Consider the following 22,645-nt stretch of genomic DNA (forward strand, 5'->3'; position numbering starts at 1 on the left):
AGTCTGGTTCAAATGATAATCTCATCAGAAACACCCTCCCAGACACACCCCAAAATGATGTCTGGCCAGACATCGGAATACCTGTGGCCCAGCCAAGTTGACCCATAAAATTAATCTCCCAGTGCCTGACAGAGAGTCTGGCACAGAGGTGCACGTGTGCTAAGTCGCTTCAGTCGTGTCTAACTCTGTGATCCTATGGACTGTAGCCCACCAGGCTCCTCTGTCTGTTGGATTCTCCAGGCAAGACCACTGGGAGTGGGTAGCTGTTTCCTTCTCCAGGGGATCTTCCCAACCCAGGGATCAAACCTGCATCTTTCAAGTCTCCTGCATTGGCAGGCAGGTTCTTTGCCACTAGTGCCACCTGGGAAGCACAGAGGAGGCACCTGAAAAGTGGAAGCTCTCACTTATTCATCTGGCTCCTACTTTTGAGTGACTCTGTGCCAGGTGCTGGCTCTGTAGGTGGTGCTGGGCATGAGGATTCTGCCCTGATAATCAAGACGCAGGCCCAGTTCAGGGGTTTACCGTCTACTGGGAAGGAGCCAAGCAGACGTGTATAATGAGAACAAGAAAGTGAGCTTAAATCTCCCACTGCAGTCAGTGGGAGACCTCAGAGGGGCCGCAAGCTTCTGCTGGATGTGTGAGCTGCCGATGGGTGCGGGCATGGAGGGCCTTCAGGCAGTGGTCACAGAGCGAACAAGGGACTGAGAAAGAGCGACCACAGCATGTCGGGGTGTTGACTCCGGCAGGGGAGGTGTTGAGAGATGTTCTGGGGACCAGGCCAGGTCACGAGGTCCTTTCCAGGTCTTGCTCAAGAATGGGACATCTTGTTCAGGAGTAGGGTGGCTTGCTCAGGATTGGGGCATCGTGTTCAGAGTGGGGAGGAGGCTCCAAGCAGGAGAGGGAAGTGATGAAATTGGCCTTTTAGAGAAATCGCCCAGGTAAGGCAGTGAGGAGTGGGTGTTGGAAGTGGGAGGAGACTGGAGTTTGGGGACTATTTGGGAGATGTGGTTCGGCTTCACGGTTAAAGGTTTGACCCAGAGCAGTGGAAGCAGGACAGAGGAAGGAACAAGCTGGACGGAGCTGAAGGAGCTAAACTGCAGGATGTGGGGACTGGCCAGCATCGAGGGGAGCATGTGAGCAAGAGAGGGGGCAAGCATGGCTTGGAGGGGGAGGGGGACTGGTCTCCTAAGAGGGGGTGGGGATGCCCTTCACTACGCCCAGAAACTGCTGCAGGAAGAGGGGGGAGCAGCGAGGGGAGGGAGGGAGGCCTCAAGATGTCCAGGGGGAGTTGAAGTCAAGGGTGCCGTCATCTGGGGACCAGGAAGCAGGAGAGGACAAATGGAGCCCAGGGAAACAATTTGAGGATGGAAAGCTGACTGAGAAGCTGTAGCCAGGAGGTGGGAGGAGAATCCAGAGGGGTTGGGACCCTGGAAACCAAAGAAGGAAGGAAGGGAACCAACCAAGGAAGCCAGGGGTGCCCCCCCCCAAGCTGCTGAGGAGTCAGCACTAATTACCAGGTGCAAGCAGTTGTGGTGGGGGCCGGCGGCAGGTTGCAGTGGGTTTAGTGGAGACATCTCTTCAGAAACTTGAGAGAAGAGACGGGGGGTTGGCTCAAGGGAGACTTGGGGTCAGTGAGAGATGTTTCAGGACCGAGGAGGCGGAGGTGATCATATGCTGAGAGGGAGTTCTGGAACAAACTCTGCTTGTCTTGTGGGTTCCAGGCTCTCCTACCCATGCCTAGCACGGTAGCCTCCCCCCCCACCTGCAGCCCCCCGCAGCCCCCCGCACCGTGAGCACACAGCCGGGTCATGTCAGGGCTTAACGCACTGCCCTTGGTCACGTGGTCGCCAGCATGCTCTATCCTGCCGGCCTGGAACCCATTCTTTTAAGGTAGCCGGGAACCACCTGGGGAAATGGAACTAGTGCAGCCAGTGCGCCCGTCGGCTACGGTGTCTGGTGCGGGGTCACCTCTGGACCCCTAGGGCGGAGGCTGCCCAGGGAGCAAGCAGATTCCCGTCACCATCTGGATCCCCGCACATTTGGGAGACCTGAGGGTGAAGCGGGGAAGTCGGGGAGCTGCTTGCTCTGCTCCTGTTTTATCAACGCCTAACTCCAGGGGGCGCGCTTGTGCTGCCCTGCAGCCAGCCCTGAAAGGTTTCTCACCTGATAAACCTTTCTTTTGTAAACAAGTTGAAGACTGCTTTCAGCTCCCATTTCCGAAGTTCTCCTCTTAGCTGAATCCCGGGCAGTGTGCCTACCTCTTGCTGCTCTAGTTTAAAAGGGGGCTTGCAGGGGAGGGAGCCTGCATTCATCTTGGCAGCGAAAGCCTGCCCGGGGATAGGTAGACTTCTTGAGGAAGCACCAGGGGTCGGCCACCAGCGGCCTGGTGCCCACCAGGGGTATTCCTTAGGCCAGGCGGCTCCCCAGAGAGCCCGCCGCACTCCCCAAACCCACCAGCTGCCGTGTTGCAGGGGCACAGGCTCAGGGCGAGAGGCCTGCTGCTTCCTTCCTCCTGGCTGGTGGGCCCAGCTTTGGGGATGGGTCTGTGGGGGGCAAGGGTGCCAGCCCCACTCTGCTCACCAGTCAATGAGCCAGGGAATCTCTCTGCCTGGAGAAGGGGTTGTTGTTGTTGCTGTTCAGTTGCTAACTCATTTCCGACTCTTTGCAGGTGCAACGGTCAGGTCTTCCCACCCACCCTCGTGCTCCCTGAAGCCTGAGCCCCTTCCCTGGGGAGAAGGGAGGGGTGTCCCTCCTGAGAGCAGAGCTTCCCAGGGGAAAAGATGAGGGCCCTGGGGTAGGAAGGAAGAGGGGCCTGGGAGCCAGAAGGCTTACCTGCCCCTCTCAGCCTCAGTTTCTGTATCTGTAAAATGGCAGAAGACCTTGGCTTATAGTAAATGATAAATGGTGACATCCTGTAGGTTTTGCCAAGCCTATCTTGAACATTAGAGCAACCTCATCTCTGGAAGGTGAGACTGGAATGAAGGAGACTGAAAACTCTTAGTCCCAGAAGGGACAGAGGCAGCTGGCATTGAGGGTACAGGTCCCTCAGTCCCTCCCTGCCTTAAAGACCTTTGCAGCGCTTGGGGGCAGGATCACAAGGCTGAGGGTCTTGGGGTGGGGGATGGGTGGCTTCGGACAATGTCCCATGGTTAGTAGGGGTTAGTCAGAACCAGAAAGGGGCCCTGACCTTTGATTCCTAATCGAACTCTCTTTATTCTTGTTGCGTCTGGGCATGTGGCCTCCCTGGTTTCACCCAGGGCATTGTCACCTCATACATCTCCGCTATTCTTTAGGGACCCCAGGGGAGTTTGTTTAAAAGGCAAATTCCTGGGCCCTTCACCCAGAGGTCCTGACATCCTGGATCTCCATGAGAGTCCAGGAATCTTCATTTTAAACAAAACCCCAGGACTGATGCTGAAATTAAGCTCCAATACTTTGGCCACCTGATGTAAAGAGCCGACTCATTGGAAAAGAACCTGGTGCTGGGAAAGATTAAGGGTAGGAGGAGAAGGGGGCAACAGAGCATGAGATGGTTAGATAACATCTTTGACTCACTGGACATAAGTCTGAGCAAACTCCGGGAGACAGTGAAGCACAGGGAAGCCTGGCGAGCTGCAGTCCACGGGGTCATAAAGAGTCAGACACGACTTAGCAACTGAACAACAAATAACAACCCAGATGTTGCTGAAGTAGGGGGTCCTTGCCAGCACTTTGAGGAACACTAGCTATCAATGGGTTAGTCGACTGGGGCGAGACCCATGGTGGGGGCTGTGAGGTGGGAGGGCAGCATGGCTTGATACCTGCAAAGAATGCTACAGGGGAAAAGCCCCTGGGTGGGGGGTTTCAGAGCTGGGTTCTCATTCTGGCTTTGACCCTGACTCAGAGCCACCAGTTCCAGGCCATTTCCCCACAGCTGCTTTTAGCTGTTCTGTTTCCATGGGCTGGGCTAGAAGGAAAAGGCTCCCTTGGTTGGCAGGGAGGGTGGGGGTCTATGTGGATGGACCAGCAAGGAAGGCAGGCAGGAGGCAGGTGCTTCTGCTGTTCTGCTTGCCTTCCTGGCACCACTTTGGCCCAGGAGCTCATCAAGCCTCCATCCCTTCCTAGACCACAGAGGCTGCGTGTATGCTGCCTGCCCCTCCCCTCTGCGGGTTCCTGGCTGAGTCTCAGCCTGGCCAGCTCCCTTCCTCCTCCACCTCCTCCCCCTCACTCCCCATCCTGGGCCACTGACTTTTCAGTAAGTGCTGCTTTGTTTATAAAGAAGCAGGATGATTCCCTTTTAATGAGGTTCTGAGAGTAGTCAAACCGAGAAGGGAAAGTGTAATAGTGGTTTCCAGGGGCTGCAGGAGTGGGGAGATGGGGAATTAGTATGTAATGGGCACAAGAGTTTCAGTGTGGGGAGATGAAAAAGTTCCGGAGGTGGATGATGGTGAAGTTTGCACAATAATGTGAATGTACTTTATGCCACAGAGTCTAAAATGTGTGTGTGTGTGTGTGTGTGTGTGTGTGTGTGTATGTATTTTACCACAATCTCAAAAGGAGCGGCAGAAGGAGAAATCATATTTGGACCAGACCCTGTTCCCCTCTGTGCTAGCCAGGACTTTCTGCTTTGGGAGCCTCAGAATTGTGTGTTTGGGGTGGATGTGGCTGGTGTATCCTTTCAGAGGAGACAAATGCTGAGTTTCAAAGTCAGCCCAATTCGAGGGCGTGAACAACAGAAGACACTGGGACAGTCTGGTGTTCTAATGCAGCCTGAGTGTACGACGCAGAGTCAACGACCTCTGGGTCCAGATGCTGACTCACTGCCCAACGCCTGAGTGACTTTGAGCAGATTCCTTAACCTCTCTGAGCATCAGCTTCCCCTTCTGTAAAGTGGGAGTCATGTGTGAAGAGGGCCAGCCCAGGATTTGCAACCTACTGATACATCCAGATGGCAAATGTTAGTCTCATACGGAACTGGAAGATGTGTATCTTCTAACCCATCTCTCCAGCGGAAGAGGAAACAGGCCCAGAGAGGGGATTTGACTTTGCCACACAGCCAGCCCATTACTGAGCTGTGACCTCAAGATACCAGACCACCAACCCAGTTCCCTCTGCACCCACTCAGAGCTGCGGTGCAGTTAAGTGAGAGATCGGGGAACCGCATGGAAGGGACTCAGGCTACATGTGTCCCTCTGTGTTCTCAAACATGGTGACATAACAGGCCGCCACCAGCATCCCTCCTTCTCATCCCCTCATGGAAATCGGGACAGTCCTTCATGAGGAAGGGGTAAACTTTAGCAGCCAGTCGTTTTTGTGGCCTAAGTATGCATAGAGATCCCTAGGCTTTCTGCAGCTTTTGCCAAGTTCAGGTGGCTGACCTTGTATTGGGCTGGCAAAAAAAGAATTTGGGTGGGTTTTCTGAACAAACTTTTTGGCCAACCCAATCCTATAGGTGTGTGGGAGAACGGACCCCACCTGGAGGGAATTGCCGTGAACTTCTCACCTTGGTTCAGGGAAGGACCTAAGACAATTATACCAGGGTCATACAAGACCAGGTTCTAAGTATCTTCTTTGGAGAAAAAGGTATTCTTGGTGAGGAAACCACCCCAGAAGGTAGAGGCATTGAAATGAGTTACGGAGGGTTTTAAGGAATCAGTCAGTCATGCATTTATTCATCACGCACGTGGGTAAGCACTCAGTGTCACTCTGTGCCAGAGACTGGGATAACGGAGAGAAATCAGACAGTGTCTCCTCATCCTTAACTGGGGCATCAGGCAGGCAGTCGCCACAAGGTAAGATGAAGTGCTGGGGGAGGGGACAGCAGCGATTGATGTTTCCGAGGACTACAGGGACACCCAGGAAAGAGGCACCAAGCCTGGAGAAGGCAGAGGAGCTTCCTGGAGGTGATGTTTGAGTGGTTGGGAAGATCCCCTGGAGAAGGGAAAGGCTACCCACTCCAGTATTCTGGCCTGGAGAATTCCGTGGACTATACAGTCCATGGGGTGTCAAAGAGTCAGACAGGACTGAGCAAATTTCACTTTCTGAAGGAGAAGAAAGCCTTTCCAAGTAGAGAAAGGGAAAGAGGCCCTGCTGGTTAGCACACAGGCCAAGATGCTCCAACAAGAAAACCAAAAACACAGGGGCTTAAACAAGATGGGATTCATTTCTCTCTCATGGAAGGACAGGTGGGACCAGCTCTTTAGGCTCACGTGGTGATGTGGGGCTGATGGGGACCCAGCAGTGCCTAATTGAACACACCTCCCCACCACACTCACACGCCCACATTCTAGTCTTTGGGAAGAAGAAAAGAGGAGGAAGAGACTAATCCCCTAAAGCTCACAACTGAGAGGTGGGACACAGAGCTTCTCTGCTCATAAGCCATTGGCCAGAACTTTCTCACTTGGCTGCTCCAGATGCAAAGAAGGCTGGGAAATGTAGTCTTTTTCTGGGTGGCTGTGAGAAGAGAGATTGGGGGTAGGGGAGCAGCCTTTGCCACATGAGAAGACAAGGTGAAGGAGAAAGAATTGCATGCTTGTAGGTTCTCAAGTGCTTTGTGTCATGCCAGGAGTGCAAGAGTTGGCTGGAGAGGGAGGCAGAGTTCTGAGCGTCCATTCCAAGGATTCAGAGTGTATCTGTGTTCAGTGGGTGCACTGAAGGTGCTGAGCCAGGGGCTGGCACCAGTGCTAACGCAGACCTGAGCTGCAGCATTCAAGGCAGGGCTGGGGAGGGCACACGAACCGAGATACCCTTAGGGGAAGGCTCTTCCCGAGGAAGCAGAGCCTTGGACTCTCAGCTCTGGAGTCTTCTCTGCTGGTGGAAGCAGGTAGGAAGAGCAGTAACCATGCCCTCTTTCTCACTTCCTCTCCCCAGACTGTTCTTCGGATTGTGGTGCTCGGGATCTGGGATTATATTGAAAACAAGATAGAGGTAAAGACCGTGTCCCTCGCACCCCCGAGCCAGCCATCCTGGAGGCTGGAGTGTCCCTCGCACCCCCGAGCCAGCCATCCTGGAAGCTGGAAACTGTCACTGTCCTATCTGTCCCTGGGTGGGAGCCATCAGCAAAGGCCAGCTGCCTCCCACACTGGACACACGAGTCTGTCCAGCTGTGCCATTGGGCGGGTGGGGAGGGGAGACGACTGAGAAAATCGTCCAGCGAAAGAATATGGTCTAAAATATCTCCTTGAAGTTCTGCAAAATTTAAAAAGTTATGCTTGAATCGTTTTGGAAGACTTCTGAAATGTGTTTGAAAACAAATGTACTCTTTAAAATGGTCCCGTGGTCGGAGAGCAGAGTGAGGGGACGCTAGATGTGCTTCTCAGCCTGGGTTTCTGCAGAGCAAACCAATTGCTCTGTTTCATGTGAAAAGGAGGTGAGGTGTGATGGGTGGAGGTGGGGTGCTGGGGAGGCTGGCTGTCCTTCGAGTTTGGTGTGCACAGGACAAGGCAAGGAGGTCAGTGTCTGCTGCCCATTCCTTCCTCACCCCCCACCAACACACACTTTTTAGCCTCTTTGGGTCAAATGCTGGGAGCAGTGAGGCCTGGCCTGTGGAAGTTTCAGACCAAGGCCACGCTGAAACAGGCTGATGGCAGGGCAGGGCCCAGAGCTGAAGCTTAGGCGGGGGTCCCCTCCTCTCCGAACTCTGCCTGCAGGCAGAGTTAGAGACTCAGCACCAGCCCTGGATGAAGACGATGCAGACTCTGGGCTTCCCAAGGGGAAGGGGCCTTCCTTCAGCCCCTGCTGCCACTGAGAGGTTCAGAGAGGCCAGCGCAGGAACCCTGTGACATGGAGGCAAGCCTGTCGCAAGAAGAGACAAGATGCTGGAGGCAGATGCTGAAAAAGAAGCTTGGAGTAGTCCGAAGCAGCCTGAACCAAGGCTGGCAATGGACTGAGGTCACTGGGAGGAGAGACAGTGCTCAGGAGCATGTCCAGCAGGGAGAGGCCCCTAAAGACTAGGGAGGGTCAGGAGAGGTAGCCAGGGATGGGCGGTGACCTTCAGAGGGGGCTGCAGGGCATCGTTGGCCAGTGCCAGCTGCCTTGCCTGACCTGGTCACTGGTTCCAGGACGTTCAGGAAGGTGGCCCAGGATGCTGACATCCACCTCCTCTCACAGGTGTTTGACGGGGCAGTGATCATCCTGTCCCTGGCCCCGATGGTGGCGTCCACTGTGGCCAATGGGCCCCGGAGCCCCTGGGATGCCATCAGCCTCATCATTATGTTCCGGATCTGGCGGGTGAAGAGGGTGATTGATGGTGAGTGACCCAAAGGGGCTGAGCTGGAGGCGGGAAGGGCGGCACAGCTTCTGGGGTCTCGCCCTTGTCGGGGCAGCCTTTCCTCGGTTCCCACCCCCACGTCCCACCCTGTGAATACTGTGGGGCTTGACATCTGCTCAGGGAGCCCCTAATCCAGGGTTCTCATCAAACCGGGATGTGATCGGGTCCAGCTTCGGAAGGTCCACTCTGGGAAGGTGCTGGTGGATCGTCTCATCCATCCTCTCATTTCACAGGTGGGAAGGCTCAGGCCCCGAGGGAGGAGGGTCACACAGCAAAGCAGCCTTGAGCTGCAAGTGGAGGCAGGATGCCTGAGGCCTACGGGTGCTCCCTTAGACGTTCAGCCTCCCCCATCCGCACAGGCCCTGCTCTCAGCTCTGTCCCTGAGAACATCCGCTCCCTCCAGGGCACGAACAGCGCCTTCTGGCTCCTCTCTGCCAGCTGTGGACAGCTGGATACTCTCACACCGATGCATCCTGACAGCCCCCGTTGTGAATGCTCTTCCCAGCTGTTCCCTTTTGTCCTGACACGTCAGGGGTTGCTGAGTCACTGGGAGCATCATGATCGGGATGCGCTGTGTGAATGGATGGGGGTTGGTTGCCACTCTCACTCTGGGTGTGAACTGGCTTTGGCAGAGACCCCGGGGACAGTGGGCCCACTTGGGGCAGCCTCTGGGGCCTGGAGACAGGTCTCAGGGACTCATGGGCTGTCCTTGAGTTTGGAAGCAAACAGAAACATTCTGACTTCTCTTATCTGCATGATTCCTACAGCAGCCAGAGAGCATCTGGAGGTTGGGATGCTGTGGGTGGAAAGGAACTTGGAGAATTGAGACGTGGAGAGTTCTAGAACATAGTGGCAAAAGAGGCATGTGACCGAGGTTTCTGAAGGGTCTGGAAGGGCTGGGTTCTGAGAGGTGTGAGAAGAGTGTGAAAGGCAGAGGCCAAGGTCAGGTCAAGAGTTGATCCTGAGACTTCCCAAGAGCCCAGAGAACTGCCAGAGGAGGGGTCTGTGGGGCTGCCACTGGCTTGGAATGCTCCAGGTTCTCCAACCCAGAGTCCAGGGGCTCTCCTCTGGGTCTCAATGTGTTTCATTTATAAGTAGGATTGACTGTGAGTAACTAGATTCAGAATAGCAGTGACTTAAAATAGAAGCCTGTTCCTCTCACATGAGAGGCTGCAGGTAGGCAGTCCAGGGTCAATAAGGAGCATCCAAAATAGGTTCCTCCTATTTTGTTGCTTTGCTGCACATAGCCTAATTTCCAAAGTCACCCCACGGTCCAAGATGGCTGCATCCGTGCCTGCTATCACATCCTCATTCCAGCCAATAGAAAGACGGAAGAAAGGAATAAGATAAAGAGTCAAAAGGAAAGCCCCAGCTGCCTTTTCTTTTTATACATCTTTACTGAGATACAGTTACATACCATAAGACTCACCCATTTAAAAGGCACAACTCTGTGGTTTTTAGTACATTCATAGAATTGTGCAAACATCACCAAAATTTAAGTTTGGAGCACTTAAAAAATCACTTCAAGAAGAACCCATTAGCCTCACTCCCCATTCTCCTCCAGTCTTAAGCAATTACTAATCTACTTTCCATCTCTATAGATTTGTTTCTTCTGAGCATTTCATTTAAATGAAATAATATGATATGTGGTCTATTGTATCTGCCTTCTTTCGCTTAATGTTTTCAAGATTGATCCATGTTGTAGCATGTGTACATGCGTGCTAAGTTGCTTCAGTCATGTCTGACTCTTTTGTGGCCCCATGGACTATAGCCCACCAGGCTCCTCTGTCCATGGGATTCGCCAGGCAAGAATACTGAAGTGGGTTGCCATTTCCTTCTCCAGGGGATCTTCCTGACCCAGGGATTGAACCCACATCTCTCTTGTTTCCTGCATTGGCAGGTGGGTTCTTTACCACTAGCACCACTCGGGAAGCCCAAGCATGCATCAGGACTTCATTCCTTTTTCTTGTGAGATGGTGACTGCAGCCATGAAATTAAAAGATGCTTGCTCCTTGAAAGAAAAGCTATGACCAACCTGGACAGCGTATTAAAAAGCAGAGACACTACTTTGCCAACAAAGGTCTGTCTAGTCAAAGCTATGGTTTTTCCGGTAGTCATGTATAGATGTGAGAGTTGGACTATAAAGAAAGCTGAGCACCAAAGAATTGATGCTTTTGAACTGTGATCTTGGAGAAGACTCTTGAGAGTCCCTTGGACTGCAAGGACATCCAACGAGTCCATCCTAAAGAAAATCAGTCCTGAATATTCTTTGGAAGGACTGAGGCTGAAGCTAAAACTCCAATACTTTGGCTACCTGATGCAAAGAACTGACTCATTTGAAAAGACCCTGATGCTGGGAAAGAATGAAGGCGAGAGGAGAAGGGGACGACAGAGGATGAGATGGTTGGATGGCATCACTGACTCGATGGACGTGAGTTTGAGTAAGCTCCAGGAGTTGGTGATGGACAGGGAAGCCTGGCGTGCTGCAGTCCATGGGGTCACAAAGAGTCGGACACGGCTGAGCCACTGAACTGAGCTGAAGTGCTCCATTGCATAGACGTACCACATTTTATTTGTCCATCTGTCAGCTGATGGACATTTAGGCTGTTTCCACTTTGGGCTGCTGTGGACACTTAGGTTCGAGATTTGTGTGGACATATGTTTTCATTTTTCTTAGATTCCTAGGAATGGAATTACTGGGCCACGTGGTCACTCTTTGTTGAATATTCTGAAGAACTGCTGTTTTCCAGAGCAGCTGCCCCATTTTACATTCCCACCGGCAGTGTGGGAAGGTTCGAATATCTCCACTTCCTCATCAACCCCAGCTGCCTTTTAAGAAAGGCTTCTGGAAGCTGCTTCATGACACCTGCGCTTATATCCCATTGTCCAGGATGTAGTCTCATGGCTGGTCACAGCTGCAAAGAAGACTGGAAAATATAGTCCTCATACCAGGCAGCCATGCGCACAGCCAGAATTACAGAAAATTCCATGGACAGAGGAGCCTGGTGGGCTGCAGTCCATGGGGTTGTGAAGAGTCAGACACAACTGAGCAACTGAGCACATATGCAGAATGTCACTATGGAAAAGGAGGAAAACGGGTATCTCGGTCACAATGGCTTAGGGTTCTAGCCCTCTTATACTTTCTGGGTGCTGTTGGTACCTAGGTACCACGCCTGCCGTTGCACTGCTGGATCTTCTGGGAACCACACCTGGGCCTGAACCTGCTGCTAGCTGGACGCTGGGACTGCCCCTTTCCCTCCCAGCCCTGCCACTGCCAAGCTCTTCATGGGGCTGTCTCTGTCTTGCAGCCTACGTCCTGCCGGTGAAGGTGGAGATGGAGATGGTCATCCAGCAGTATGAGAAGGCCAAGGCCATCCAAGACGAGCAGCTGGAGAGACTGACGCAGATCTGTCAGGAGCAAGGGGTAACGCGTGGCCACTCTCAGTTCTGCCCGGGTCCATCCTAGGCAGAGAACACCAGTGGTGCCTAAAGCCCCCCACCCAGGGTGTCAGAGCTGCAGGGGCCCTGTGGTCAGCGAGCTCCTCTGGCCCCTTCACAGACACATGGGGAGCCCAAGGCCCAGAGTCAGGAGACGTGTCTCTAAGGTCACTTGTGCCCAGCCAGGCCTGGACTCAGGCCAGGCTTCTTTTCATCTTGCTGTGGTGACCAGTCAGCTCTCCAGCCTGAACCAGCTGAGTCACCTTCTCAGTTATCAGGGTCTTCTGGGCACCACGGTCTCTGAAAGGCGAGGGGAGTCAGATTCTGTGTGCAGAGCTTGCCAGGCATCGTGGTGGGCCAGCTGCCACCCAGGACCCCCGACCCACCAGAGAGGCATCAGCAGTGCCCTCTGCCCTCTGGGAACCAAGAAAAAGACTCAGAGACAGGGAGGGGCCCTGTGAGGCTGTGCTGAGGGGGGTAGGTGGGCTGGGGGTGGGCAGCTGGGCCCGGAAGAGGGTCTGCCTAGGATTCTAGGCCTCACTCAAGGCCCATCGCTTCCCCTCCACCCCCTGTCCTCTGCACGGCTAACCAGAGGTAGTTTGGCTTCCATCCTGATGAGAGGGAAGAAACCTGGGGTGTTAGCAGCAGCAGCAGGGGGATCTGCGCAGGTGTGAAGCTTAGTTTTACTTTGGCCGTGCCTGGTCTTGGTCGTGGCGTGGGGGGTCTAGCTCCCTGACCGGGGATCAGAGCCACCTAGCCTGCCCTGGGAGCACAGTCTTAGCCACTAGATCACCAGGGAAGTCCCCAGATTTGAATTTTTGGTGGCTCTTCCTTGCCACCATTGGAGGACGGATGGGAGAGGCAGGAGTGGAGATGGGAATGAAGCCTGGAAGAGGCTGTAGAACCACCAAGGGGAGCAGGGTCTGGGGTCAGGGAGATGACACCTTGAGCCTCATCCAGGACCTGGCCAGAGCATGGTCCGGCAGCTTCGTCTGCTGTCTTATAGGAAAACGAATGCCCTGCTCAGCCACACTTGGCCTCATGAAAGCCCTGCATCTGCTCTTCATAAATGCATGGCCTCCCAGGCCGCAGAGAGCGAGCTGGCCCCACGAGCCTCACGTTAACAGCCCATGTGCCGCGTGGCCAGGGGAAGCCCTGGCGGCAGCCCACCTCCCTTGCTTTCCACCGCGACCCCATCCTGAGCCCCCGGGGACCCCGTGTTCCTGCTGTCCTGGTTCACATCACCCGCTCCATGTGGCCTCCTTCCCGGGGGTCTGGGCCAGAGGGAGACTCCCTTGGACTCCGCGCAGGAAAGAGCCCATAAATAAAGACAAATTCCCTCTAGGTAGTGACATCTGGAAAAGAGATGAACAGAAACAAACCGTTTTAATTTAAAAAACACCTGAAGCCTGTCATCTGAGTTAAGACAGCAAAAAAGGGCCAGACGGGCTAGAATCCCAGGGGGCTGCCAGGAGGGCGGGAGGGGCTGGCTAGAGCTGTGACTGAGTTCTCCACTCTCCCAGAGCTCGGCCCTGCCCGCTCCACAGGGTGGAGCAGACAGACACTTCATTTTCAACTGGATTGTAAGACCAGGCTTGAGACTTGACTGGGCAACAAATGCCTTTAAAGAAATGTGAGTGCTGGCTCATGGTATATCAGGGGTGGCCAGATCCTTTGAGAGGAAAGTGCTTGGAATAGTTAAGTTGTTACGGACAGACCTGAGTGCAAAGCCAGCTTGGCTACTTGTGGTTTTGGACCTTGGTTTTCCTAATCTGAAAAATGGGGCTAGTAATAAAATCCGGGAAGGATGGCTGTGGGATTGTTTAGCTTAAAGCCCAGCACCTGATAAATAGTGACTCTATGAGAACTAACCCCTATTTCCCCTGACACACCCATTTTACAGGTAAGAAAATTGAGGAGTAGTGACTTTCCCAAGAGCACACAGCTAAGTGAGGGCTTTTAGAGCCAGGAGTAGATCCAGGTGTCCTAACTGGATGCCCTTCTTCCCCAGCCCACCTTGCTTAGGGTCTTGTTCCATGACATTTTTCTACCCAGGTCACTTCTCAGGGCTTGGTTAAAACCTTGATCAGGGTGAGCACCAGGGTGCTTTAAAATCAGAGCCTGAGGACAGCCCTTCTTTTGTGGGCACAGACCTGGCTCCCCTCAGCTCTCCTAACAGCGTCCACAAAGTCTCTCTCTGCTGTCCCCACCCCCACCCCGCCCCATCCTGGTTCATCTTGGTCACAAACTCTCTTTCCCGGCTGGAATTCTTAGGGTTCAATGAAGCAATTTCCAAACTAAATTCGTGTATTCTACCTAAGAAACTGAAATTTATCCAAAGTTCCAGTGAAATGTGTGGCATCACTTTGCATTCACCTTGCTCTCTCCCTGGCATGTATTTGTATAACTGTTTGCCAGCTCTTATTTTTCAGGACAGTTTTAGACTTAAAGGACAACCGTGACGGTAGCTGAGTCCCCACATGCGCTTGGTCTACCCCATTTCCCCCTGTGGACATCTTACCTCAACATCATGCGTGTGCCACAGTTAACACACCATTGATGCGTTATTATCAAGGTCCGCACATCGTTCAGATTCAGTTTTTATCGAATGCCCTTGATCTGTTCCAGGATCCCGTCCAGTATACCATCTGGCAATGAGTCATCCTGTCTCCTGGGGCTCCCCTTGGCTCTGGAAGTCCCTCAGACCTCTCTTGTTTGTGGGGGCCTTCACAGTTTGGGAGAGCTGGTCAGGCACTTTATAGCGTGTCTCTCTTGGGTTTTGACTCGTGTTTTCCTCATGATTCGACTGGAGTCCTGGGAGTCTGGGAGGGAGACTGCAGAGATCCTGTGCCGCTCTCGTCCCATCATATCAAAGGTGACACTGTCACTTGGACGTCACTGTGGGTGTTCACCCTGAGCCCCTGGCTGAGGTCGGGTGTGTCAGGACTCTCACGGGTCAAGTGACTCTTTTTAAAATTCATCTTCACTTTTTAAGAAAGCTTAAATTGCTTCTTCCGGGGACCCTGTGGAGACTCTGGGTGATGTGGTTTGCCAGCTTCTTACATGAACAGCTTGTACGTTTCATCTTCTGTGCCACATGGCAGCCGATTCCTTACCCCGTGGCCACACCCGAGGTGGCCTGGAACCTCCTTGTGTTACAGATGAGGGGCCCCTGGGTTTGGCAGATGGGAGAATCTGAGGCCAGTGGGGGATGAGGATGGAAGAGGGGCGTCTAATGGCTCATTCCGGTCCTTGCCCCCTGGACCACACTGGCCCTCTGGTCTTCTCAGGGAGACAGGATTCAGAGCTGCCCTCAGTCCCACGTCTCTCCAGGCCACTGGGCTACCTCACCTTTAGCAGATTCCTACAAGGAGCCCAGAGGGGCCGAGTGGCGGGGAGCGACAGGGCTGCACTCTGTTGGCTGGCCTCACCTTTCTCCGGCCTCAGCTGGCCTTCTGCAGTTTTCCTCCAGATGGCTCATTACTGTGATGGAAGCATGTCCCCTCAGACCCCTGCATTCAACAGTCCTTTGGTTGGAAGGTCATTCCCATTTGCTCTTCTTTCGCTCTCTCTGTGGATTCTGGTGTCTGCCTGTACGTCCACCCAGAACTTTGTTACACCAATCTGTACACCAATGGATTCCAGAGGAGGGGTGCTAGTGACCATCCTTCAGAGAGATGGTGTGCACTTTTTGTCCGTCTCTGTAAATGGCTGCTTCAGAAATCAAAGGTATTTTCGAAGCAGGGGTTAAATCAGTGCAATGATATATTCTTCCTATTTGTCATATGAAACCACCTCTGAGGTTTTAGTGTATCCTTGCCCGGCCCCTTGCTCTAATTTCAAAACAAAGTTTGAAGTCCCCATTGTACCCGCTTTTTGCGTTCTAAGCCTTGCAACAACTTTTGGCCCCCAATAATACGATCCAGCTCAGAGCCCTATGGAAGTTTGTCTCTCTTCCCTGCTGGGCCCTGTGGGCCGAGCTAAGTTCTACTTCCTCAGCACCATCCACCCTGAGATCACTGGCAAGAGACCCAAGGAGGTGGGGCTCAGTCTAGGGTGACTTGGGGCCCAGCCTGCAAGGCAGCCAGTGGAACTCAGTGAGCCCCTTAGGACAGCCTCAGACCTGGGGCAAGCGATAGGCTCCGAAAGAAGAGTCCTGTGTGAGGGCAGCTTGCGGGGTGGGGGGCCATCCTCTCACCCAGGGAGTCAGCAAGAGGAATTCTGACCTCGGCTACATGGATCACCCCCTTCACCCCTGGACCTCAGGATCCTCACTGGAGAAATGGAGGAAACAAGGCTTATATCACAAGGATGCTGTGAAGTTCAGATTAATTCAAGTAATATAGAAAGTCTGGTCCACTGAAGTCTCTCAGTAAATGTGAGAGAGAGAGAGAGAGAATAAAAACAGCACTGAATCATTTATAATGGTGACTGTTTACAAATGCACTGCCACGTGTTTTAGCTCATCTTGACTTTGATGGTCAGAGTTGGCAGGCTTGGTATTATTAATCCTTTTATAGATGGAAAGACTGAGGCTGAGACAGACTGCGGCTCACCCAGGGTCTCGCTGTTTGTCATGGAAGGAAGGGCCGGGATGGAACTCCGGGCTCCGTGTGCATTTTCCTACACTACAAACAGGGCATCTGTACAAGTCTGTTAGAATGAGTGACACCATCTGCTCCATCACATAGATCCAGACATCCAGTGGCCTAACGAGGAGCGTACCTGTCCCGCCCGCCCCCTGCCCCACTGCAGCCCAGTGCAGTGACATTGAGGGGGGTGGGGGTACAGGGCCACTGTGTCAGAGTCACTCTGGCCTCCAGGCTCTTCCACGTCATGGCTGCTGCTTATTCTGAGTGTCTGGAGTTCTCTCCCTTTAGCCAGGGGATAAGAAAGGGAGGGTAGCGAACGGTGCATAGATGATTTTTACTGCCTGGGCCTGAAAGCAGTAACCTTTGTGCTGGTGACCTGGTGACCTTGCTTCTGCCCCCGTTTGATGGTGGACTCAGTTACACATTCATACCTAAGGCACCAGGCCCCAACAACAGTAGACGGTGCACCTACTGAAAACAGTCACCTGCGTAGCCGCCTAGTAGGCCCACAGTGTTCCCTAGCTCCGCTCCCCCCTTCCCAATAGCAGGAGGGGCAGTCACAATGATCAGTCCTCCCTGGATGATGCAGGTCCCCTGTCTCCTGAAGAAGCAGGGTGATAATCTGGACCCCAAGGGACAGGCGTTCCCGGTGGAAGCAGGGGAAGGGTGCAGAGGCTACACCCCTGTCCTTTGAGGCCAGCAGGTTCAGAGTAGCAGGAAAGGGGTTCTCCTCGTTCTTGGGGTGGCGTTTGTGGCTGGCTCATTCTAGAGAAGCCCCCTCTTTTCTTATAGAGGCCAAAGCCCCCCAGCTGAGCACAATAGTCTTTGTTACCTGGATTATTCAAGATCTCCAACCATGAGAAGGAAAGTTGTTTTTTTTCAAACATGGGAAGTGATTTGTAAAACAGCCGATAGCTTTAATGACAAGCCTATTTAGCTGATAAAATTAGCCATCAGAGGAATAACTTATGTTATCCTTTTGCCATAATTTAAATTTATGGCCAACTACCAGTCATCTTCACAGTGGATGGAAAGGGGCCAAGGTCGGATTCAGCATCACCCTGCTCCTAAATCATTAGTTTGCAACTGTCTCCTGAGTTTTATTGTTACCAACAATGGTGAAACTAATGGAAATAAACATTGGATGCCATCCCAATAGCAGATGGGTTTGAAGGCAGGGCAGTCTGTGCAGACAGCCCTAATAGGATGGAAGAAAATTATTGCTATTGCATTAGATACCATCGAGCTTCTGGCCAAAGTGTGCATTGATCAGGCCAAGGCCATGTCAGTTGTACTCCACAAACCAGACCATTAAAGGCAGAGATGCGCTGGGCGTGCCCGCCCTGCCACCCCGGGGGTCTGGCCCCGCCTGGGCATGCATTAAAAGCCCAGCCCAATGGAAGGGGCCTGACTCACTCCAGTAATGCACACTGAGGGCTTCCCTGTGGATCCCAGCTGATTTGGTCAGGTCCTCTGATTAGAAATACTTAGCTCATGATGTGCATTAAGAAGGGCGGTGACTGCACTTTCATTCTTCCTAAGTCACACAATGGTCCTTTTTTCCCCACTGGACCAGCTTGCCAGTGGGAAATTTGCTTCATTTTGTCTTCAAAGCTGCCACGTGCTTCCTCTCCCAGAGGCCCAGGCCCACGTGCTACGGGTGTTTCTCCTTACCTGCAGTTTGACTGAAGGGCATTGGGGTTTTTGTGTTTATCTTCCTTGAGATTCTTCTGAGTTCCTTGAATTTATGGGTTGGTGTTTTTCCTTAGATTTGCAAAGGTTTAGGCAAACCTTTCATTTCTTCTCCTTTTTAATGTTTGTTTATTTGCCTGTGCCTGATCTTAATTGCAGCACGTGGGGATTTGAGGTGCGGCATGTGGGCTCTAGTTCCCTGACCAAAGATTGAACCCAGGCCCCCTGCATCGGGACTGCGGAGTCTTAGCCACTGGACCACCAGGGAAGTCCCTCCATGATCTCTTTATTTATTGCTTCGGCCTCATCCTGTCCTTTTTCTCCTCTGGAACTCTAATTGCATGTTAGACTTTCTGGTCGTGCCTTCAGTTCAGTTCAGTCACTCAGTCGTGTCTGACTCTTTGCAACCCCATGAATCGCAGCACGCCAGGCCTCCCTGTCCATCACCAACTCCCGGAGTTCACTCAGACTCATGTCCATCGAGTCAGTGATGCCATCCAGCCATCTCATCCTCTGTCGTCCCCTTCTCCTCCTGCCCCCAATCCCTCCCAGCATCAGAGTCTTTTCCAATGAGTCAACTCTTTGAATGAGGTGGCCAAAGTGCTGGAGTTTCAGCTTTAGCATCATTCCTTCCAAAGAAATCCCAGGGCTGATCTCCTTCAGAATGGACTGGTTGGATCTCCTTGCAGTCCAAGGGACTCTCAAGAGCCTTCTCCAGCACCACAGTTCAAAAGCATCAATTCTTCAGCACTCAGGTTTCTTCACAGTCCAACTCTCACATCCATACACGACCACTGGAAAAACCATATTACTTCTTTCTTATACCCTAATGTCTTCCCCCATTCTCTCTTTTTTCTTTTTCTGAGTGTAAGTCGTAATATTTTTTTTTATAGATCTATCCTCAGGTTCAACATCCCTGTCGTCTACTGTGTCCAGTCTGCTGTTAAACGCACACAACTGAGGACTCAATTTCAGATATTGTATATTAAGCTTCTAAAAATTTCATTTAATTCTTTTTATAGGGTCTGTTTCTCCACTGAAATGTTATATCCATTTTATCCATCTTTCCCCCTCCCCTCTCTAACATATTAATCACAGTTGTTTCAAAGCCCTTGTCCATTAATTCAAATATTTAAATAGGTCAGCTTCTGTGCAGATTCTAAGCAGCTTCTTAACTGGATTATGATTTGATAATCAGTCACTTTTTTCGACTTGTTTGCATGAATAGTAATTCTTATTGTCTGTGAAATGCATTGTTGATGCATTTTAGATGTTCTGGATTATGTTATCTTTCTCTGTAAAGAGTTGGCTCTCTGCAGTTGGGCATTTGCATGAGAGCAGGGGGCTGCCCAGGTGGTTCAGTGGTAAAGAACCCACCTGCACTGCAGGAGACGCAAGGGACATGGGTTCAAACCCTGGGCCTGCAAGATCCTCTGGAGAAGAGAATGGCAACCCACTCCAGTATTCTTGCCTGGAAAATTCCATGAACAGAGGAGCCTGGTGGGCTACAGTCCACAGGGTTGCAAGGAGTCGGACACGACCCAGCACACACAGAACGCAGCAGGAGCACGGGATGGTGCTGAAGATGCACCCAGAGTGTACTGGCACTTGCAAATTTCCCCTCCCGGTTAGAATCCCAGAGGCAGCCCAGAGCTTATTATAGACCAGAATTCAGCTGCTCTGTTAGCCTTATTGAACACACACTGAAAATGAGGCCCTAAGAGGAAAAGAGGCTTAACCAAAGTCAGAGTGAGGCAGGAGAAGGGGGCGACAGAGGACAAGATGGTTGGATGGCATCACCGACTCAGTGGACATGAGTCTGAGCAAGCTCTGGGGGATGGTGAAGGACGGGGAGGCCTGGCGTGCTGCAGTCCATGGGGTCACAGAGTTGGACACGACTGAGCGGCTGAACAACGACAGAGGGAGGGAGGGGTGATGGGCCACGATCTCAGGCTCCTGCCTCCAGCTCTAGCTGTTTCCCCACATGGGAGCCTCCTTCCCATCTCAGGGCCTCAGCTCTCCCATCTGACTAATGAGGCCCTGACATCCTAGGGCCCCTTGGCAACTCTTCATCAGCTGGGGATGCACACGTGGCCATGTTCAGGAATGGGGATCGGGAGCCGGGCTCTGAGGGTCCCAGCTAGAACATCTGGACCGCCCCCTGGGCTGTCACGGCCAGTGGCCGGAGCTGAGAGCCCATGCAGCCTGTCTGCAGAGGCTGCTCTGTGAGGGGGTCAGTCATTCCTCCTCTGGGCAAGCGCTCAGAGCATCCAGCCCACACTCTCTGGGTAAGCAGCTTGTAATAACCTGTCCCCAAAGCAGGTGGCCCTCTCCTTCATCCGCATTCTAATCATGCCCATGCTGACACTGTCACCTCCTAAATCGTTCTCATCTCCTTCTCACTGTCTCTGCTCTAGTCCAGATTCTGGTCGTCCCTGGCCTGGACTGCTGCAGTAGTCTCCCAGCTCATAGTCCCATGTCTGTCCTGGCTTATGTCTGTCCAGTTCATTCTCCACTCTGCTTTCAGCACAGTCCTTTCAAAATGCTCAGCTGAATCACCACCCCACCACCCCAACTTTCTGTTTAAAAGATTTCAGTGGTTCACTGTTGCTCTTTAAATAAGGGCCAAAGTCCTTAGAAGCCCTTACCGTGGCTCCAAGGCTGTATGCCTGGTGTGGCCCCTGCACACCTTCTCACCACTCTATCCTCCCAGTCTCTGCCTCCTGGACCCACCACCTCTACCACAGGTGCCACCCAGAGCTAGCTTTTAGGACTCTCCTAAGAGATTTGTTCCTTGTGCAGCAGATAGACCCTGTCACTGGGACCAGCCAGGACTCACTGGGAGAGGCATTTTCATTCTAGTATACATAACAGAATTTTAACATCACCCTCACCATGCTTTACCTGACTTCTTAGTGAATGGATGAATAAATGAATTGCTAGAACTACCATACACTTGGGGTGCATATTTTTAGCTTAAAACTTATTTCATTGTGCATGCCTATGTCTGCATATATGGGCTTGGGGCTGGGCAAGCTCTGGCCTCTGGCTGTCTGGCCTGAATTCCAGTGGGACACCCATGGGCAGCGCTGTATCAATTACAAGTTATCAATAATGCATCTGTTCAGAGTGGCCTTGGAGGCCATTAGCTAGGACTGCCGGCCCTGATGAGCGGCCTTGGAGAAAGCAGGCTGGGTATGCCCATGGGAAGTTCGGATCATCTGGGGCCAGAGGGGCTCCTAGCCCCAGCAGAGCTAAGGAGGGTTGCCTAATGGGTCGTCCGTGACATCTGAGGCCTGCTGCGAGAAGGGTGGCTCCAGTCCGCCCCCTCTGCACAGACTACCCTGTAACAAGCCAGCCATGCTTCCTCACTTTCTGAGACCAGTGGCGCCATCTGAGTACTGGGATGTTAAGATCCAGGTCTGAGCCTAGTCTGAGACCAGAGGTAGAGCCCAGTGTGTGATCAGGTTGGGCTCTCAGTTCGTGACTTTGGTCGGGGCTCAGTGTGTGAGCAAGATCCGCGCTCAGTGTTGGGGCTCAGGCTTTGTCTCAGCTTTGGGTCAGGATCAGGACCCAGTTTGTGGCTAGTGTTAGGACTCAGCCTGAAACCACAGAATTGGGCAAAACTGACTAGTTTCACGCATTCGTGTATTGATTCACTCAGCAATATTTATTGAGGGCCTTCTGTGTACCAGGCAACAAGACGGACAAGACCCACAAGACCCCTGCTCTTGCAGAGATTTTCTTCTATACTTTACTTTTGTGTAGATTATATTCTGCATGCCTGCTCTAACAGAGCGCCAGGGTGGCAGTGGGGTGCTGGGGCGCTCACTGGCTCCTGAGGGCCAGTTGTGCACGTTTCTTCCCTGTTCCACATAACATCGTGTTGGTAGTTTGAAACTGGCCATGGTGGATTTACCAGAGATTACATGCACTGTAAATCAGGCCTCTTTTTATTTTTTTAATACCTGCACACCACTGCAGGTGAGTGAAGAAAACCCACAGACAGTTTTTGAAGAAAATGGTGGAGTGACCACATGTGTTTCTCTGATCTCCTTCCCCAAATTCCACTAAGATGGTGGTAAAGAAAAAAAGAATAAACAGATAAGAATTAAGAAATCCTTTAAGTCCTGTCCATTAGGACAGAGAGGAGAGAGAGATTTCTGTGGATTTACGGGAAGTGGAGAGTGAGCAAGAAAGCAGTAACTGATCTCGAAGAAAGGAGGATCTATAAGGGAGTGTGTGAAGAGGCGGCTAGTGAAGGAAATGGGCTAATTCCCCCTCGGAACCCTGGAGAGTTTGGAAGGAAGGGGTGAGTGTGAAGCTGACCATAGCGGAGAGGGGTGGGCTATAAAAGGCTGTACACATGCTATCTGAACCCTCCAGGTCCCCTTGCAAATCCTGCACAGTCAGGAGACCATGCCCCCCCATCACACAAGAGGCAAGTGTTTCACCCTCTGGAGAAACTGACCCAGAGGCACACCCCGGGAATTAGGTAAATGTCCTTTCATCTCGTGGCTGGACCCTCAGCCGCATTTCCCTGCTCTGCTCTCAGGGCACAGGTGGGCCCGAGGCGTGTCCTCAGGCAGGAGGCTGATGGAGTCTGCCCAGACCTGAGTGGTCCTAGAGACAAAACCCGTGAACACTGCCACTGGGAAGCTGTCCCAATGTCAGT

General features: G+C 52.5%; 1 protein-coding gene across 3 annotated transcripts in view; it reads left to right on the forward strand.

The window, feature by feature from the left end:
* The window catches only part of TMEM266 (transmembrane protein 266), a 126,877-nt gene that overhangs the window by 87,717 nt on the left and 16,515 nt on the right, over nt 1–22,645 (forward strand). For all 3 annotated transcript variants that reach the window (XM_052659665.1, XM_052659666.1, XM_052659667.1), the window contains exons 6-8: nt 6,850–6,906; nt 8,089–8,227; nt 11,557–11,672. In XM_052659665.1, coding sequence (XP_052515625.1) covers nt 6,850–6,906; nt 8,089–8,227; nt 11,557–11,672 — 312 coding nt within the window. The remainder of the gene's footprint in view (nt 1–6,849; nt 6,907–8,088; nt 8,228–11,556; nt 11,673–22,645) is intronic.

This window comes from Budorcas taxicolor, chromosome 21, assembly GCF_023091745.1.
Source record: "Budorcas taxicolor isolate Tak-1 chromosome 21, Takin1.1, whole genome shotgun sequence".
NCBI classification, from domain to species: domain Eukaryota; kingdom Metazoa; phylum Chordata; class Mammalia; order Artiodactyla; family Bovidae; genus Budorcas; species Budorcas taxicolor.